Consider the following 18,800-nt stretch of genomic DNA (forward strand, 5'->3'; position numbering starts at 1 on the left):
TCACAGCTCTTAATTTTAGGAAGAATGAGTAAATGAATGAATAACCCGGGCGAATCAAAAGGTACGTCGCTGGTATGCAATCCGTTTGACGTGCTGTCTACTTAACTGTGTCGGGTTATTGACGGATGTAAAATTTTTAGACGGTTGAAAACAACAAATCTAAAAAGATTTGTGCTTAAAATTGACGTGTGTTCCATAAATTTTATGCTTGTCGATTACCCGACCCTTTCCTTTTCGGCGGATAAGAAAATGACAGATATAACTTAAAATTAGATGGTATTTACAGGAATTAGCACCAATGTGTCCGTTAAATATCTGAATCGATCGCTGGATATGTTTTAGTCGTTTTTGTTAATTTTTTGCTGGCGTTTAGTCTTCTATTTTTGTTAGCGGGTATTTCGGTTATCTTCCATTTTTTTTTAATGTTGTCTAGATCCAGTACTAAACTAAACTCACCTTATTGCGGACGCTTCTTCCCTCCTTGCCTGGAATCAGTAGAAAACATGTCATGTCATCCACACTGTTACTCAAATGAGTAACAAAAGGGAGTGTGTGTTACTCAAGTGAGTAATGAATGAGTAAAGTCAAGTAGGTTACATCATGGCATAAGAAAACCAGGTATGCTCAATCCTATGACAAGCCGCCATTGCTAGCCCTTTGATGACGAATGTGTTGCCATTAAATTGGTATCTCCAACATTCCAAGGAAGTTTATTATTGAAAATTAAGTGAATTACTAACTAATGTATTTAATTACTACTACTTGTCAAAATATAAAAATCATTAAAAATGTAAGTAACTCTTTTACTATATGTTCAAAATTTCCTTACAAAAGTAAAGCTGGGCTAACCTTGAAATGGTAGCTGTCACTTTTGAGCATACCTGGTCTTCTTATACTCTGGGTTACATAATATAAAACGGAAAATAGCAATGAAACTAAAAAGATCGAATAAACAGCGTGACAAAACAGAGTAGAAATTAATTTACTGTCCTGTAGCTATTTCATAAAAATTTTGTTACGTTATATTTAAATCACACCTGTATGCCTGAAGGGGTAGGCAGAGATGTATGTGGGACATAGAATTAAAAGAGATATTTTATTTATCTCCACTCTATTTATATTCTCCTCTTTACAAAAAGAACTTCCTTCCGTCCCATTCATTAACCATTCTAAATTCATACCATAAACAACCAAATTATTATCCTTCCACAGTATTCTCTTTTACTTTCTTATCAATCTTACGTTCCCTTCTACCCACTTTCCTCCATGTATAGTATACAGGGTGTTAATGAGATCGTAACGAAAACTTTGAGGGATGATTCAGACCATAATTCTGAGTTAATATCAATTTTCCGTCGCAAAAGTATGGAACTGTTAATAATAATAAATAAACACTAATATTTTCTTGAATTTTCCGACAGGAAATTCCACTTGATATCAACTCAGAATTGTGGTCTGAATCATCCCCCTCAGTATTGGTTACGATGTCACTAACACTAGCGGCGTAGCGTGGGTGTCGGCCGCCCGGGGCGGAAGACAATTTTGCCGCCCTTTTATTAAGATATTTCAATTTAATGTATACATTAGTTTACATTAGTTTTTTTACATACATTACATACATTAGTTCTAGAGAAGTTTTCTGCTAGAACAGTCATAACTAATTTGCATTAAACGGAAAACGGGTTTCAATTTTATATATATTATAAATTGTGAAACTTTGCCGCCCACTAAAAAGTGCCGCCCGGGGCGGGCCGCCTCTGCCGCCCCCACTACGCTACGCCGCTGACTAACACCCTGTATATTATAATAAACACCCACTCCTCGCTAGACACACGTAAACAAATAACGCTATTTGATTCCTCAACAAGTAACGTTGGAAATAATTCTGGTAACCAACAAGACTATTAAAAAAGTTTTAATTTCGAGCGACCCTGAGTTAATTTATGAATGTATGAAAAATTTGAATCACTTTGGTAAGTAATTAATAACGAATCTCTGCTCCTTTTTGTCATTCTGCAAAATGAAGGATCCGCTTCACAATGGGGATAAAAACTGCCTATTTCTCCCGTCAGGCGTCGCCACCGTTGAGTGTTCTTAAATTTTGACCTGAGTTCTTCCTTTTGAGTTCCCCATACTATTTGAAAATTATCCGTAAAGATCGGGAAGACGAAAACTTATTTACAATCAAAACTGCCTTTTTCCAACTGATAGCTTTTCTCTCTCCTCATCCTTCAGACGGGATACATTTCAAGTTGCTCCACACTCAACAGTGCTGCCGCTTACATTGGAGCTTCTAGTTTTTATCCTCATTTGCTGTATAGTTTCTGTTAGTCCAGCGCTCCTCAAACTTTTAAGATAATGGTTTTGAAACAATTCATATAAAAAAAATATATTGCCGTTTGACATAGCGCACTTACTTTTAAATGCGCAAATGTCAAATTAAATTATTACTATATATAGATATAGATAGATAGCAAGTGGTGAAACAGATCACATTGTGTAAAATCAACCAAAGAAGCGAACATAAAATATTGCACTGCGAGGCACGGAGTTGCCACAGGAGTGTAAGCATTTAACATCGTCATTAAAGCGTTATAAAGTCGATTTTAGATAGAACCCGTACTTATCCATGGATATACGGATGTCCGTTACTGGCTTGTACATATGCTAATTTATGCAACCATTTTATTGTTGTTATTTCACGAGTCAAAACGAAACAATAAGGTATGGTCACGAGCATAAATATGTATATATTTTGGAACTATGTCAGATGATTTTTTTTGACAAATTGCTCTGTAAGTCTCACTAAATGTCAAATTATATTAGTGCGACAGTCCTATAGTGGGTACATTATATTGCTCATGACTGTACACACAAAAAACACAACACAATAAATGTCTTTATCTTTCATAGTTCTAAATTCAAATTCTGAAACACGATAAAAGCTATGAGGGATTTTTCAGGCTACGTTCCCCAAAAATAATATATTATATATGGCGTTGTACAGACTTAACATTACCTATTTTCTCAATGCTCGGGTACATAATTATTCAAAAGTATAATTGAATGGCAGAGACATACAAAAATAATGAGAAATTTTCCATGCTACGTTCCCCAGAAATAATATAGATGGCGCTGTTGCTGTTGTGTGTGATTTTCTCATTACTCGGGTACATAATTATTCAAAAATACAATGTTATGGCAGAAGCAGAATTTAAGTTTATATTTATGTGCTTAAGTTACTGCTTTGGGTATGTGCCTGTATGGTAACTTATAGTTGTAATTATTAGATAAATAAATAACTCACGATCATGACCGATGGTCGAGCCAATTGAGTGAAAACTGCACTGAAGATAAATTAATAGCTCATTGGCCCAAGTCCGGTGCCGGGGTTCGAACTGGCGCTCCCCGTTTGAGAAGCCAAGCCGGTGTACCACAGGGCCACAATGACTAGAGTAAGTTGGAGAGGTGGATAAGTACGGTTTGTGTGGGCTCCTCCGCGCCTGCGTGGCTCGTAATACCAACATAACGGTCGCTACTTGGGCGGGCGCGCGTAGGGCGTGGCCCGCGCGTAGTGCTGGTGCGGCGCGGGCCCGGCCCGCCGCGTGCCCACGTCGCGCGCTGACGCCTTGAACTCGCGCGCCGGGGGGGCTGCGGAAAAAAGTTTAATCAAATGGCTTTGCTAATGACACCATTCTGCCTCTAAAAGAGACAGGAGGAAGTATTGTTTAAGTTCGATGTAGGAAGAAAAAACAAATCAAATACAATTTGTCACTTACAAATTCAAATTATTTAATTAATTAAAATATTTTAAATTATTGCACAAACACTGCAGGTCAGTCTAAAATCCCCCCCCCCCCCCCCCCGTACCTGGTTCAAAGGTGCCCATTATACAACAAATTGTAATAAAATTTCTACTCTACGGGACATCTTTAAGGGATGATTCAGATTATGATTCTCAGTTGTCATGAACAGTTGTCAATCATCCGTCCCTTTCCTACGGAATGTGAAGATGACAGGAAAGAAGATAAGAAAATGACGGGTATAACTTAAAATAAAATTAGGAGTTGCGTGCAGGAATCTGGATCATTGGTGCAAGTCTCATACCGGGGTTTGAACCCGTACTCAAAACTTGATGAGCAGGACAAACATTAAAACGGTCATCATACCGCTAGTTTCTTAACTTATGTAGCCTGAGATGTCTTTCTGCTGGGCAAAGGCCTCCCTCCATTTCTTCCAGGACTCTCTCTCCAGTGCTTCCGACCAGCCTTCCAGGAAAGCGTCCAAGTCGTGTCGCCATTTCAGCCTCGGTCTGCCACGCCTGCGTCTGTCTCTACTCGGAAACCATTCTGTGGTGATCTTAGCCCACAGGTCGTTAGGCATCCGACAGACGTGACAGTTAGTTTAATACCAGATTTTTTTTTGTAATATACTTATTGGCATCATGATAATGGAAAGAAATAAAGAAAAAATATTTATTCGGCATACTTAGGTAATTAAATTACTTAATAATTATTGTACTTAATGCCGAAACGGCTTCACCTTAGCAAATGTCACGGCATAGCTATAGCTAGACTATGCCGCTGATTTTCAGCTGCAGCCGGTTGGGGAATCAATAGACAGTGAAACAAAAAACTGGGCTCTAGAGTCTAAGCACATAATTATGTACAGTCATGAGCAATATAACCCACTTTAGGACTCTGTCGCACTAACATTATATGGCATTTAGTGAGACTTCAATTTGTCAAAAAAGTTAATGTGACATGGTACCAAAGTGTATACATATTAATGCTCGTGACCGTACCTAAACCGTAATGCAATGTATGTGAAGATACAGAGAAAATATATAACCACCTCATCGAGTTTTGTAATAAATGTAAGATAAATAAATAATTCACAAATACCTTCTTTATAGTAGGATTCTTCATCGTAATAACGCTCGTTACGCTCGTAGTAGAAGTCGTTGTCCGGGGCCGACCGCGGTGGGGGACCGCGCTGGGTGGCATAGCCCTGGATTTTTTGAAGTTTTCAATCAATCAATATATTTTCTATTGGTGCCCGATAATCGACTAAATATCGATTATTTTCTAAGACCCTAAATAATCCCGGTTTATATGCATTCGGAAATACAGAAGACGGCAAAGAATTCCACTCCCGTTTTGTATGAAACTAAAGCCAATACTCGCGTCAGACAGAGTACTGCGGGGCGGAAGGTAAGAGGGAAACCACTGCCCTATTTTTCCCTAAAGCATGTAGCATGAAGAATACTACACCGACAAGAGCATCGACCGACATTTGTTGGTAGTGCAATGCTTGTTTTTTAGATTAATCGCTTCAATGTGGCATTTTTAAACCCTTAGCATAGAATAAGGAATACTAAGTATAGAACGGCAACTCTCCGCTCCCCACCAGCGCTGAGCTAGTTTTAGCCCCCCCAAACATTTTGACTTGAATCGTATGGCGTCAGACGTCACACACACACATGCGCGTGTACGATAACGTCAATGTGTAGTGTCTGTGTAAAACGAGGTTGTTTGTATGAAGTGTCCGAGGTGTGCCCTTAAATAAAGACTTACTCCAGCAGACTCCGAAGCATAGGGATCATCGTAGGTAGAGTACGAAGACTCCATGGCGCTGCGTGCTCGGTCCAGTATACTGATGACTTTGGTCTTGGGGGGCATCGGGCGGCCCATTGTCGGCGGCGCTGGCGCCATGCGCGGCGGAGCGCGGCCGGGCGGGCCTGCCCTCTGGTGGGGGGCTGTGGACATGTCAAGTAAAAACATATGACACTCCTACACACCTCTGAGGACCAGTGGTTGAACATTGGGCTCACAATTTGGAAACAATATGTTTGTTTATACATTGTTTTAAGTTTACGCGGTTATTATCATAATTAAAACACATAATAACGGGTCTTTACCCTCGGCAAAGGAAGAGGGTAGACAGATATGTCTGCCCGTAGAAAATTATGGATCTACCTACTCCACTCCAATCTCATCAGTCATTCCGTGATCATGGCACTTGCAACAGTGTCGAAATATCGGGAGTCTCATATCCCTGATTTAAACGCGGTAAGAACCCGTTATTATGGTGAGCATCAGAATGACTGCCCAAAATGACAGATCAGCTTTAAAATATTACTAACATTCAATACCTATTAGCTACTATTTAATACCTTTGTATAGATATTTTCTACCTAATTAATAAATAAGAAAATTTATTTAAAAAATGGCCAGTCATTCTGATGTCTGAATGACCACCCACATTTAGAATCTCCACAAAAAGGCTCCGAAATGTAATTTCGCCTATACACAAATTTAGTACCTATTCAGTACCTACCTAAACAAATATTTTTTTTAGATTTTTAAAACAACAAATAAAAAATAAGAGCAAAAAAGTTTTAACGAAAATGTGAATTGTTTATTGTTTACAACTAATTATGCACATAATACAAATTATAAAAAAGGAACAAATGCAATAAAAGATTAATATGTTCCTTTTTTATAATTTGTATTATGTGCATAATTGAGTTGTAAACAATAAAAAACAATTAACATTTTCGTTAATACTTTTTTTGCTCATATTTTTTTATTTGTTGTTTTAAAAATCTAAAAAAAATATTTGTTTAGGTAGGTACTGAATAGGTACTAAATTTGTGTATAGGCGAAATTACATTTCGGAGCCTTTTTGTGGAGATTCTAAATGTGGGTGGTCATTCAGACATCAGAATGACTGGCCATTTTTTTAATAAATTTTCTTATTTATTAATTAGGTAGAAAATATCTATATAAAGGTATTAAATAGTAGCTAAAAGGTATTGAATGTTAGTAATATTTTAAAGCTGATCTGTCGCATTGGGCAGTCATTCTGATGCTCACGTTATTATGTGTTTTAATTAATATGTTTGTTTACTCAAAATGATGACAGATGGGAGAAATTGGCAGGTTTATCCTCATTATCCATCATTCCAGAAAAATACATTCCTCTCATTGCTCTGTCGGTTTTTACAACATGCCCGGGAAGACAAGCAGTTGATTGATGATGTCACTCAGAGATATTTCCATACAATTCTCCGTAAACAGCAGTCTCATTTGACTTAAGCTTTAAAACAGCCTGTTCACCATTCATCAACGGCCTCTGTGGTCCAGTGGTTGAGCGTCGGGCTCACGATCCGGAAGCCCCGGGTTCGAATCCCGGTGGGGATATATCAGACAAATCACTTTGTGATCCCTAGTTTTGTTAGAACATTACAGACTGATCACCTGATTGTGCGAAAGTAAGATGATCCGTTCTTCGGAAAGCACGTTAAGCCGTTGGTCCCGGTTACTAGTACTACTTACTCATGTAAGTGTAGTGGTTACGTGAATGAGCACCTATATGATGTGATGTCCATATAACTAGTTAATTTAGAGTAAGATTATATTAATATTGGCCCCGATTCCTGCAGACACCCCCTAATTTTACTTTAAGTTGTACCCGTCATTTTCATATCCGGCGAAAAGGAAAGGGACGGATGATTGTCAACAATTTAATTTTAAAACGAACGAATAACCCGGGCGAAATAAATAGGCATCTCGCTGGTATGCAATCCGTTTGACGTGCTGTCTACTTAACTCTGTTTAAGTCTCATGAAAGAGGAGGCGAGCCTATTTCCATTAAACTCTCATCTGCCGAGACACCAGACACAATAAATTCTACATTGTGTCTGGTCGACATCTGCGTTCCGGCATTCGAAAAGTTAACCGGGCACACTTTCTGGAAGCCACGTGTATTACTAGTGTTTGGCCGGGACTTAGCTCGCGTTAAATTCGGAGTAACACGGTTTCCCTTCCCTAATATACCAAAAATTCAGCTTCCTACATTGTAAAATGCGAAAGACCCATATAAAATTCCCAAAAAAAAAAATTGATGCAAATGTTCGCATACCAATTTTTAGCTAGATATCTACTATGAAAATTGCAGAATTCTCCATACAAACTTCCACCCCCATTTTAGGGAAGTTGGGGGGGGGGGGGGGGGGGTGTTATAAAGAGACAAAAGTAGCCTATGTCCCTCTCCATCCCTTCAACTATCTCCACTTAAAAAAACACGTCAATTCATCGCTCTGTTTTTCCATGAAAGACGCACAAACAAACGGACAAACACTTTCTCATTTACAATATTAGTATGGATATATAAATAGTGTAAGGGGCGTCGGTTTAGGCGCATAATGACAAAAACGCAAAATGACAGATTCACAAAATGACAGACGTTAATAGATTGTCGCAAATTGTCAATAACGCAAAAAGCCAGATTCGCAGAATGCCAGATTCGCAGAATGCCAGATTCGCAGAATGCCAGATTCGCAGAATGCCAGATTCGCAAATTGACAGATTCGCAAAATGACAGATTTTCATAATGTAAACTACTATTTACTCTTAAAAAATGTTAGCATTACTTTTATGGAACTTTGAGTGTCGCGATCAATAGTAAAATAAATGTCATTTTGTTTTATTTTCAACGGCGATTAATTTTGACCAAGATTTAAATACGTCTTGCGAAAAAAAAAATCCAAGTTTTATAGTTTTGCCAGGACGTAGGGTGTCTCCCTGATGCGGAGCAATTTTCAAATATCGAGCAGTATTTCCATATTTAGCTTCACGTTTCGTTCACACCCCCCATACATCAATTTTACCCCCGAGACATTTTCTAGAAAAACAATTTTGTATGGCGGCCATCTTGTTTTTCCACCATTTTGATTTGTTTTCACGGGTGATAAAATTTGACCAAGATTTAAATAGGTTTCGTGAAAACAAAAAAGTTTCAGGTGCGACAGTTTCGCCAGGCGCCCCGATGCCTCCCTGATGCGGAGCAGCTTTCCAAGATCTGGAAGTTTTCCCATACTCACTGGGAGGTCCCGATCACACCCCCTATACATCATTTTTACCCCCCGACGCTCCTTCTGGGAGTACAACCCTGTCAGTGAGTCAAGATAGTCTTAACGTTATTGGAAAGCTTATTTTATGAACTTGTTTGAAATAAAATATAAGACATAAATATAAAGATTTCATTAGTAGTAACAAATTAAGTTTACATTGGTGTCGTTTACAGAGCTATAAAAATGTAACCAAAACACTTATCAAGTCTCTACTCATTAAAATACGTAAGGTATACATCTCTTTCGACAAAACACTCCTTCGATCAGTTTTATAAATAATAGGCGCCATCTTGGATCGGGTTACAGAAGCGTTAATAGATATAAAATAGAAAACCATTGGTGATTAATATCTCGGTACTATTGACTATTTAAATAAGTAGGGCTAATAATTGGTCATGGAAGTTAAAGAAGAATTACATTTTGAGCGGAACCAAAAAGGAAAAGAAACAATTCTGTATGGTGGTTACCGTTACACTTTTAATGTTCGAAATAAAAACAATACTACTAACTGGAGATGCGTTAAGCGTAGTGAATGCAGTGCGTCAGTGACACTTGATAATGCAAGGCAAAATATAATTCGGAAAAGTACGCACACGTGTATAGCTGAACCAAAAGCGCTTGAAGTGTTAATTATCAAGAATAAATGTAAAAGAGATGTATGCGAAGATTTGGCACCTATACAACCGATATATGAAAAAAATTTTGAAGCTCTAAGGAACAAAGGTTCAGATTATTTAGACTATATTCCACAATTCAAGCAATTGAAAGATAGTCTTTACAGAAGGAGGAAGGCTTTTTATAAATCAGATGTATTAAATTTTTCTCGTTTGGAAGACGTAAGAATTCCTGAAGCGTTAGCAAAAAACTTTTTAATATGTGATGATGGTACAAGTGAGAAAATCCTAATTTTTTGCACAAAAGTCGCCCGACGAGTAATGCGCGCTAATCCAGCAGGTACCTATCTCGGTGACGGTACTTTTAAATGTTCACCAAAACCCTTTTATCAGCTTTTTAGCTTGCATCTTGATTTAGGGTCAGATGAAAATACAACAAATATTTGTCCTGTTGTTTATGGCTTATTGCCAAATAAGACTGAACAGACTTATGCAAGATTTTTTAAATTAATAAAAGATATATTAGATTTGAGGATGGGGTCTTTTAAGTGTGACTATGAAATTGCAATTATCAACGCAATTAAAACTGTTTTCCCTGACGTATCTGTCAATGGATGTTATTTTCATTTTCAAAAAGCTGTAAAACAGAAGGCAAAGGACTTAAAATTGTATGATTCCCGTGAAGGTAGAAATGTTACCAGAATGACAACAAATTTGCCCCTTCTACCAGGAAATTATATACAGTCGTGTTGGGAATCAATTTTAGAAGATTCTTCACAAACTAAGGAGCTTAAAGATTTCAAACAATATTTTGAAAGACAGTGGTTGTCAAAATTTTCGCCAGAGTTGTTGAGCTGCTCAGAAAATAAGCATAGAACAACAAACGTATTAGAGGGCTGGCACCATCGATTAAATGTCAAAATTCCCAAGAGGCCTCAAGTCTGTTACTTCATACAAAAACTAATTAAAGAAGCTAACCATTATAACTATATTATAAGAAACAGATATTTTTTTTCAGCAAAAAAGAATCGACGCAATTCCGACATTGCCTTTAACAAGAAGCTCAGAAAATATTCTGAGTTATTAAAACAAAACAACCTTTCTCCAAAAGAATTTGTAAAAAAAATTATTTACGCAAGATTAATACATAAGTAGTATATACATGGGGTAAATAACAAATGCTAATAACCTTCATGATATGCTAATTTCTTTAGCATTAATTACTTTTTACACTGTCTGACTGACTGTCTCTGTACAACTCCATTGTAAATTAATATACAATAGTACTTAAATAAAAAAACTGGCTAATTTTATATCTTTTATTATAATGAGTCTAATGAGTCCCCCTTGAAACTGAATTCATATCAGTTTTCGAATCTGACATTTTGCGTTTCTGTCATTTTTCAGAAACTGTCTTTTTAAGAAACTGTCTTTTTGCGAATCTGTCATTCTGCGAAACCGGCATTTTACGCCATCTGACATTTTGCGTTTCTGACATTTTGTGAATCTGTCATTTTGCGTTTTTGTCATTATGCGCCTAAACCGGGGCGTCTGGTGAATTAGCAAGCGGCTTCAGGCGCATAATTGGCCGGCCACGAGCCGTGCGAACGAGTTAGACGTTCGGGAATAAACGGGATAGCTAGCGCAGAAGAGCGAACGGAATGGCTATACGATTATACACGGTTGTGCGAATGTGATAGTTAGACAGACCACACCATAATGTTACAATAGATTGTTAAATAAATAAGAATTTTGAAGTTCGACCTGGCAAGACAGGATCCTGGTAGGAGAATGAACGTTTGGTGACGGTGCATGCACTGTACAGCACGCTCTCGGGAGCCCCGGGCGGGTCTAGCAGCGGCGGCCGCGGCGCGCCCCCACCTGGTGGACAACCAGGGTGTCACACAGCGGAATGACTATCCTTATAGTTCCACTACTGGCCAGCACCTCATAGCACTTTCCTGTGCTTCCAACCCAACGCTCAACCACTGGACCACAGAGACTGATGAATGGTGAACAGCGGGCTTAGCACCGTAAGCACGCGACTCTTTCTCGCCTCTTTCTGTCTCTTTCTGTGCAGTACTGTGAAAGAGTGACGGGAGACGTATGTCGACGCGAGAAAGAGTCGCGCGCTTACGGTGCTAAGCCCGCTGATCTCCAGATCATGAACCCAACGCTATAACTACTGGACTACGAAGGCCGTGTCACAACTCACAAAACTTTTGTGCAGTACAAGAAGTTTTAGGTAAGCTATCAGACAATAGAGCAGATGATAAGTATAAAAGAACTATACGTTTTTCATTATAATACCAAAATAGACATAAATTGATAGCCAAAATGTGAAAACAACAGCCATCCGAAATCAGGGCGTTAGAAAGAAATGGCAATATGAACGCGTGAGAACACATGTTCCGAGTGCCTATATGATCTACAACTGAGTAGTTACCTAGGTAAAAGATAAATCATGAAATTCTGATTACTCAATAAAGACACATCTAAAGGTGACAAATTATTGTTTTTTTTTCTATCATTGCGTAAAAATCTTAATGCGGTTCACAGAATAAACATATTTATCAAGTTTCAACAGTATAGCTATTATAGTTTCGGAGAAAAGAGGCTGTGACATACGGACGGACGGACGGACGGACGGACAGACATGACGAATCTATAAGGGTTCCGTTTTTTGCCATTAGGCTACGGAACCCTAAAAACGTTTTCTTTTTTTATATTTAACTTATTTATGAATTGTAATAAGGAAAAATATAATAATAAGTGCGACATGTTGTTACGTTTTTCTATGACGTCACAGGTTGGTTTTTCATACAAATTCCATATTCATTTCGTGTATGGACGTTTAGTAAAAAGTAACTGATTTGACTAGTTGGAAACTACCCTGTTAACTACATACAAACACCGATTGGCCAGAAGGGGACGGAGCATTCCCTGACTATCAATATCTCCGGCGTTAGATGAGATATTGACAAACGGATTTCAGATTACTCTTCAGCAGGTTCACATGAGAAGATTCATAAAAACAACAAACAATCAAAACTACCCTATTACATAAACGTATGAGGAGCTCGGTGGCGCAGCGGTAAACGCGCTCGGTCTGCGATTGTTGAAGTTAGGCAACTTTCGCTAAGGCCGGTCATAGGATGAGTGACCACAAAAAAAAAGTTTTCATCTCGAGCACATCCGTGCTTCGGAAGACACGTTAAGCCGTTGGTCCCGGCTGCATTAGCAGTCGTTAATAATCACCAATCCGCACTGGGCCCGCGTGATGGTTTAAGGCCCGATCTCCCTATCCATCCATAGGGAAGGCCCGTGCCCCAGCAGTGGGGACGTTAATGGGCTGATGATGATGATGACATAAACATACAGTATAGTAATACTACATAAACAGTCTATATACTTCCCACTGCTGGGAACAGGTCTCCCCTCAATCACCCGGAAGGAGTATGGAGCATACTCCACCACGCTGCTCCACTGCGGGTGTCTTTTACGGCTAATAGCCGGGACCAACGGCTTAACATGCCCTCCGAAGCGTGTGGTCGAATGCCAATCTGTACTATAGGTATTGCTACCTAGACAACCTGATACCAACCTGGTTTGTTTACCAAGGCAATCGATTCGTTTCTTTTTTAAACCTTACTTCAAAAAAAAAGCAAAATAAAAGACATACCCCTCTCCATGATGTCCCTCATCTGGTTCTGCCTGATCATGTCATTGGCATCAGGTATCAGGTATTTCTTCACTTCGGCGAGGGCGTACGCGACCCTGGCATGGGCCTCTGCTGGAGGAGCCTGGGCTGATATCTCAACGTGCAGCTCGTCCGTCAAATGTGCGTATTTTGGGTCCAATGAGTTCCTTAACTCTTCCTCTTTTTGTCTGGAATGGATTCGATTATTCGGTGTTGGTTATTTATTTGTACACAATAAAACAGACACAAGGATCATACAAAGAAAACGGATAGTACAGGTAAGCTTATCTCTAAACAAAGAGATTTCTTCCAGCTGACCTACATGACAAGAGAGACATTCAACGTATAATATTATATAGATAGACATACATATGCTATTGTATTATACATATATTATTATACATACGTTATTGTTTTTGCATGTTAAGCCGTTAGTTCCGGTTACTACTTACTGGCAGTAGGTAGTCATTACATGAGCCATGACAGGGGCCTTTGGCGGCTCAATAATAACCCTGACACCCTGTCCAGGGTTGATAAGGTTAGTAATCCACCTCACAACTCAAACGAAAGAAGATTGTGTTTGCTGCTTCGTATCAAAAGTGACTGCAAGCCAAATAGTTAATGCCATCTGCGGCAAATCTACAATAAGTCACGTCAAAAAAAAAGGTTGTCAGAGACTAACCTACCCACATCTCACTGAACTTTCTGTTAGACCAACGTGATAGGTGGAAATTGATATCTACGTTTTTTTTTTGAGACTTTAAAGTTATGTTATGTGATAAGTTACTTTTTTATTATTTACGACCTCCGTGGTCCAGTGGTAGAGCGTTGGACTCACGATGCGGAGGTCCTGGGTTCGATTCCCGGAGAGGACATATCACAAAAATTACTTTGTGGTCGCTAGTTTGATTAGGACATTACAGGCTGATCACCTGATTGTCCGAAAGTAAGATGATCTGTGCTGCGGATGGCACGTTAAGCCGTTGGTCCCGGTTACTACTTACCGATGTAAGTACGTAGTCGTTACATGAGCCATGTCAGGTGCCTTTGGTGGCTCAATGGCCCCGATTCCTGCAGACACCGCCTAATTTTATTTTGAGTTATATCCGTCATTTTCATATCCGTCGAAAAGGAAAGGGACGGATGATTCACAGCTCTTAATTTTAGGAAGAATGAGTAAATGAATGAATAACCCGGGCGAATCAAAAGGTACGTCGCTGGTATGCAATCCGTTTGTCGTGCTGTCTACAACTATGTCGGGTTATTGACGGGTGTATAATTTTTAGACGGTTGGTTTAAATTTGTGCTTAAAATTGACGTGTGTTCCATAAATTTTATGCTTGTCGATTACCCGTCCCTTTCCTTTTCGGCGGATAAGAAAATGACAGATATAACTTAAAATAAAATTAGATGGTATTTACAGGAATTAGCACCAATAGCCACCCTGACACCAGGGTTGATGAGGTTGGTACTCCACCTCACAACCCACACGATAGGAGAAGTTTATTATTTACAATTTTCACACTCTCACTTAACAAACACACACACACACTCACCTTCGAACTTAAATTCATTATAATCCGTTAAATGTATACATATTATTAACACAGTTAATTTGATTGTTTAGATTTAAGCTTATTATTTTTAATATTTTTTGGGGTTCAGCTGAAAATTAGCGTTGTGGCACTCCCTCAATGTCGGAGTGTCACAACATCTTGCTGAGCTGACGTCCCTTTTTAGAGATAAGGTTTAAATTCATTATTTTGTTCATTATTCGATTCTGTGTACAACCTACTTATTTCTAAAATAAATGTTTTTCTTTCTTACAATAGAAATTGTTATCCTTATTAATATAGAGCATACAGTATTTTGAATTGTGTGTCCTGCCATACCTGTCTCTCATGGATCCTCGTCCAAGCACAGCCATTTTGCACATGGTCTCCTCTTGCAAGTATTTCATTGTGTTGCCTTTCGGACCCAGAAGCTTGCCGACGAAGTTGAACTGTGGAGGAACTTAGTCTTAAATTGGCCCTGAGCTGAAGTTCCCCTTCAGCTTCTGCTCATAGTAACACAAACGGACGTTTCGTCTTTGCAGATATAACTCAAAGAAAAAAAAATGGCCCTGATTCCTGACACCTCATAATTTTATTTCAAGTTATACCTGCCATTTTCTTATCAACCGAAAAGGGACGGGTAATCGACAGGGCATAACATTTAGTGCTAGCTTAATGTAATGTGATAGAAGATAGACTGAGTAGGATAGACAATAGAGTGATCAGGAAACTAATATAGTTTCTATGTGTTCTTTTTTTTTCCTAATCATAAAACTTAATGAATATTCCTGTCTGACAAATTGAATTGATAAAAAATACAAATTGAAATACACACACTGCTGTATTGCTGCAGTTGACAAGCACATATTTTTTTTAAATGCATGATATCAAAGGTGAACACACATCTAGTCGAGAGTATCTGATCACTAAACCCCGCGATCCCGCGGCTTCGGTGATTCGGGCCGGTCTCATGTGTTTTATTTTTATGTTGTTCGTCTTTAGTAATAGTAAGCCTAGTATTAGTAACAGATTCACTAATACTAGGTTAAGCTTTTTGTTACTAACTAAATATGGACTAGTTTCCGAAATAAATATTTTGAATTTGAATTTTGATACCTGATGCCAATGATGACATGATCAGGCACAAACATCATGAAGAAGGGTTTGTCCTTTATATTACTTTTACAGAGGATATTTTTTATAAATGAGATAAAAGTATAGGCATATTTCACCCTTCTAATAATAGGGTAGTTGACGGCCTCTGTGGTCCAGTGGTAGAGCGTTGGGCTCACGATCCGGAGATCCCAGGTTCGAATCCCAGTGGGGACATATTACAAAAATCACTTTGTGGTCCCTAGTTTGGTTAGGACATTACAGGCTGATCACCTGATTGTCCGAAAGTAAGGTGATCCATGCTTAGGAAGGCACGTTAAGGCGTTGGTCCCGGTTACTACTTACTAATGTAATTGAGTAATTGTTACATGAGCCTTGTTAGGGGCCTTTGGCAGCTCAATAACCCTGACACCAGGATTGCTGAAGTTGGTAATCCACCTCACAACCCACATGATAGAAGAAGAAGATAGGGTAGTTTTACAATGAATTTATCCAGCAGAGTAATAAAAAACTTGGGGGTAGACAAAAAAAAAAATTTTTTTAATGCTTGATAAAAGTGAACGCGCAGCTAGACACGCCGCAGGGGCCGAAGTCATCGCATTTTATAAACCTTTGTTCCCCATGACCCGTATTTAAAACAACATGCGACAAGTGCAGGCCCCTAGGTATGTCTTCACCTTTAAAACATTATTTAAAAAAAATCTCTGCTGGATACATTCTACCATAAAGTTATTTATACTCTGCAGGACAAACTCTATATAAACTGCAGTTAAAATGTATTGTTTCACTTTAAAAATTAGAGGAACACTTTCTCACCTTTGGAAACTCTTTGACGGGCACCAGGACTTTCACCGTCACCTTAGCAGGTTTCTCACGGTATACATCCAAGTATTTACTGTCCTTTATAGGTATTCTGCCTGTTGCTTGTACTTTAGCCACCTCTATAAATTTCAATACGAGTTAATATTTATAACTACCTAGCAATAATATTTTTAATTTAACTGTAATACAATTTGTCACATAATCAGAAACATATGTAACTTCGTCACGTCCAACTACGCGTACTACCTAGCTATAATGTATCATAATTAGTGATAAACCTTAATGAAGGCAGCCTTCTAATAAGGGGGCCTGTCCTGCACGTTACTAAAACCAAACCATCAAAACTGCTTATGGTCAGTCGACCGATCGCATGTTTGGGCACAAAAATGGAAAAAAAAGTGATAAACCTCTGATATTGTTCTACTAAGCTGAATACTTTTAGTGCAAAAGATATATCTCTCGTCTCATTTGGTCTAGGCGATGTACTATATCTATGCCTTGGTGTGATATTCGTCATAATAACCAATAGGGTAATATTATTAGGGTACTATTTAACAGAATAACCAGATTAGTACAATAAGTGATTATACTTCAATAAGATAACATTATATCTCTCAAAGTACATCAGCTTATGTTGTATTGAGTTTTACAGTCGAGATTAGATTGATCATATTTTATTTCTAACAGTACCTATTTTTTTATAAAGAAAATCAAAGGAACTTCAATTTTGTTTGTATGATATCTACTTAGTTTCTATACTTTTGTTAGTGTTTATGATACATATAGTTTTATGATAGATGTAGTTTTTTATTTAGATTATATCTACTTAACGATACGTTTCAAAAAGCTTCAATTTACCAATAAAAATACTATTTTGAATTTTTGAGCGCAAATAATACAGAAGTTAAATAGAACATATTTCTAGATCGTACCTTGGTCGATAAGTTTGTAAGACATGGGAAATTTTGCATTGTTGAGTTGGATTTTCTCGCCCAAAAGATGTCTCAAGTATTCGCCGGCTTTATCGTTTATTTTCATTCCTTCCTGGCTATGTTTGCCTTCCATAGGATCGTCCTCGCCTTGCAAATTCTGGTTAGAATTGCGCTTGAAGTCGCTGCTGTTGTATCCATTCTTTTCGTATTTTTCAGCCATCTTACTTAATGTAATATAATAACAATCACGTAAATTATTTCTGTTGCAAAATATTTAATGCCGCGCTGTGTATTTAGCGGTATCTAGCAGACGCGGCGAAACGTCAAACAAGAATAACAAATTGTGTTTATGGTTTGCTAAAATCAATGAGCACATCCGGTGCTAAAAATATTACCAGGAATAAAAATTATTTTCTATTTTGTTTGCACAAACTTGTCTAGTCTATGTATCCCAAATTTACCCCATAGGAAGCGGGCGTGTTGTTATATAGGTATGTTTTATTTTCAAAAATCGATTATGGTTTTATTCGATTTTAACTGTTGGCTACATTTTTCTGAAATAAAACAAGTTTTACATGTTTGTATATTTTTTATTTCTAGATTTTTACACCTTTGGTCCATAAATACCTTGGATAACCCGTCACCTCCATTTTATGTTTTGCAATCCTTTATAAGTAAATTTTCGCAGAGATACATACATAATCATAAACCCCTTATAACGTAACATGATTAGAAAGATAACAGGATAGAAATATAATACATCGCCTAGCGCGAACGAGACGACAGATATATCTTTTTCGCACTAACGGTATACAGCTTAGTACGAAAGAGACGAGATATGTCACTAATCATGCTACGTTTTAACGGGTAAAGGGCATGAATGGCGACCCTCCGGTCCGTGGAGGTCTGTGCTGCAGATGGCGACTAGAAGATTGCTGGTAATTTAGGAAAATTGCATTACTCACCTCTATGAAGATATTTCCAAGGGTTTAGGCGCTGTTGCATGTAGTTGTATTGTAATGTCAACGATCTACGAACATTTTACTTCACCAAACTTTTAACGTTTTAAGTACTTATATTTTAAACATATATTTTTTTAATTGAGAGAATAATATCGGTACCAAGTTTAATTGTCTCTTCTCTCGTAGC

The 18,800-nt window shown here is 38.1% G+C and overlaps 1 protein-coding gene across 5 annotated transcripts; it reads right to left on the reverse strand.

The window, feature by feature from the left end:
- Nucleotides 1–299: 299 nt before the first annotated feature.
- LOC126376621 (KH domain-containing, RNA-binding, signal transduction-associated protein 3-like) lies at nucleotides 300–17,999 on the reverse strand. 5 transcript variants are annotated; one of them, XR_007567725.1, is made up of 9 exons: nucleotides 17,652–17,999; nucleotides 16,714–16,838; nucleotides 15,124–15,233; nucleotides 13,214–13,419; nucleotides 11,296–11,412; nucleotides 5,577–5,758; nucleotides 4,905–5,010; nucleotides 3,481–3,651; nucleotides 300–485 (listed from the first exon to the last, which is right to left on the reverse strand). XR_007567725.1 is itself a non-coding variant. In XM_050024135.1 (9 exons), the coding sequence occupies exons 1-9, from the start codon at nucleotides 17,869–17,871 to the stop codon at nucleotides 458–460; spliced, it is 1,206 nt and encodes a 401-aa protein (XP_049880092.1). In that variant the 5' UTR covers nucleotides 17,872–17,999; the 3' UTR covers nucleotides 300–457. The 5 variants fall into 5 exon arrangements, 4 of the variants coding, with proteins under 4 accessions (XP_049880092.1, XP_049880093.1, XP_049880095.1 ...); XM_050024135.1 differs by having other exon boundaries at nucleotides 3,540–3,651; XM_050024136.1 differs by having other exon boundaries at nucleotides 3,526–3,651.
- Between the last annotated feature and the right edge of the window lie 801 nt (nucleotides 18,000–18,800).

This window comes from Pectinophora gossypiella, chromosome 21 (genome assembly GCF_024362695.1).
Source record: "Pectinophora gossypiella chromosome 21, ilPecGoss1.1, whole genome shotgun sequence".
NCBI classification, from domain to species: domain Eukaryota; kingdom Metazoa; phylum Arthropoda; class Insecta; order Lepidoptera; family Gelechiidae; genus Pectinophora; species Pectinophora gossypiella.

What these genes read in the sequence shown, in the direction of transcription:
- LOC126376621 (XM_050024135.1), bottom strand. Translation starts at nt 17,871, where the DNA reads ATGGCTGAAAAATACGAAAAGAATGGATACAACAGCAGCGACTTCAAG. An exon ending in TTACAAACTTATCGACCAAG is followed by an intron (nt 16,839 to 17,651) that starts GTACGATCTAGA and finishes TGAAATTTATAG; the next exon opens with AGGTGGCTAAAGTACAAGCA. An exon ending in ATGCTTCGGAGTCTGCTGGA is followed by an intron (nt 5,011 to 5,576) that starts GTAAGTCTTTAT and finishes CAAAAAATCCAG; the next exon opens with GGCTATGCCACCCAGCGCGG.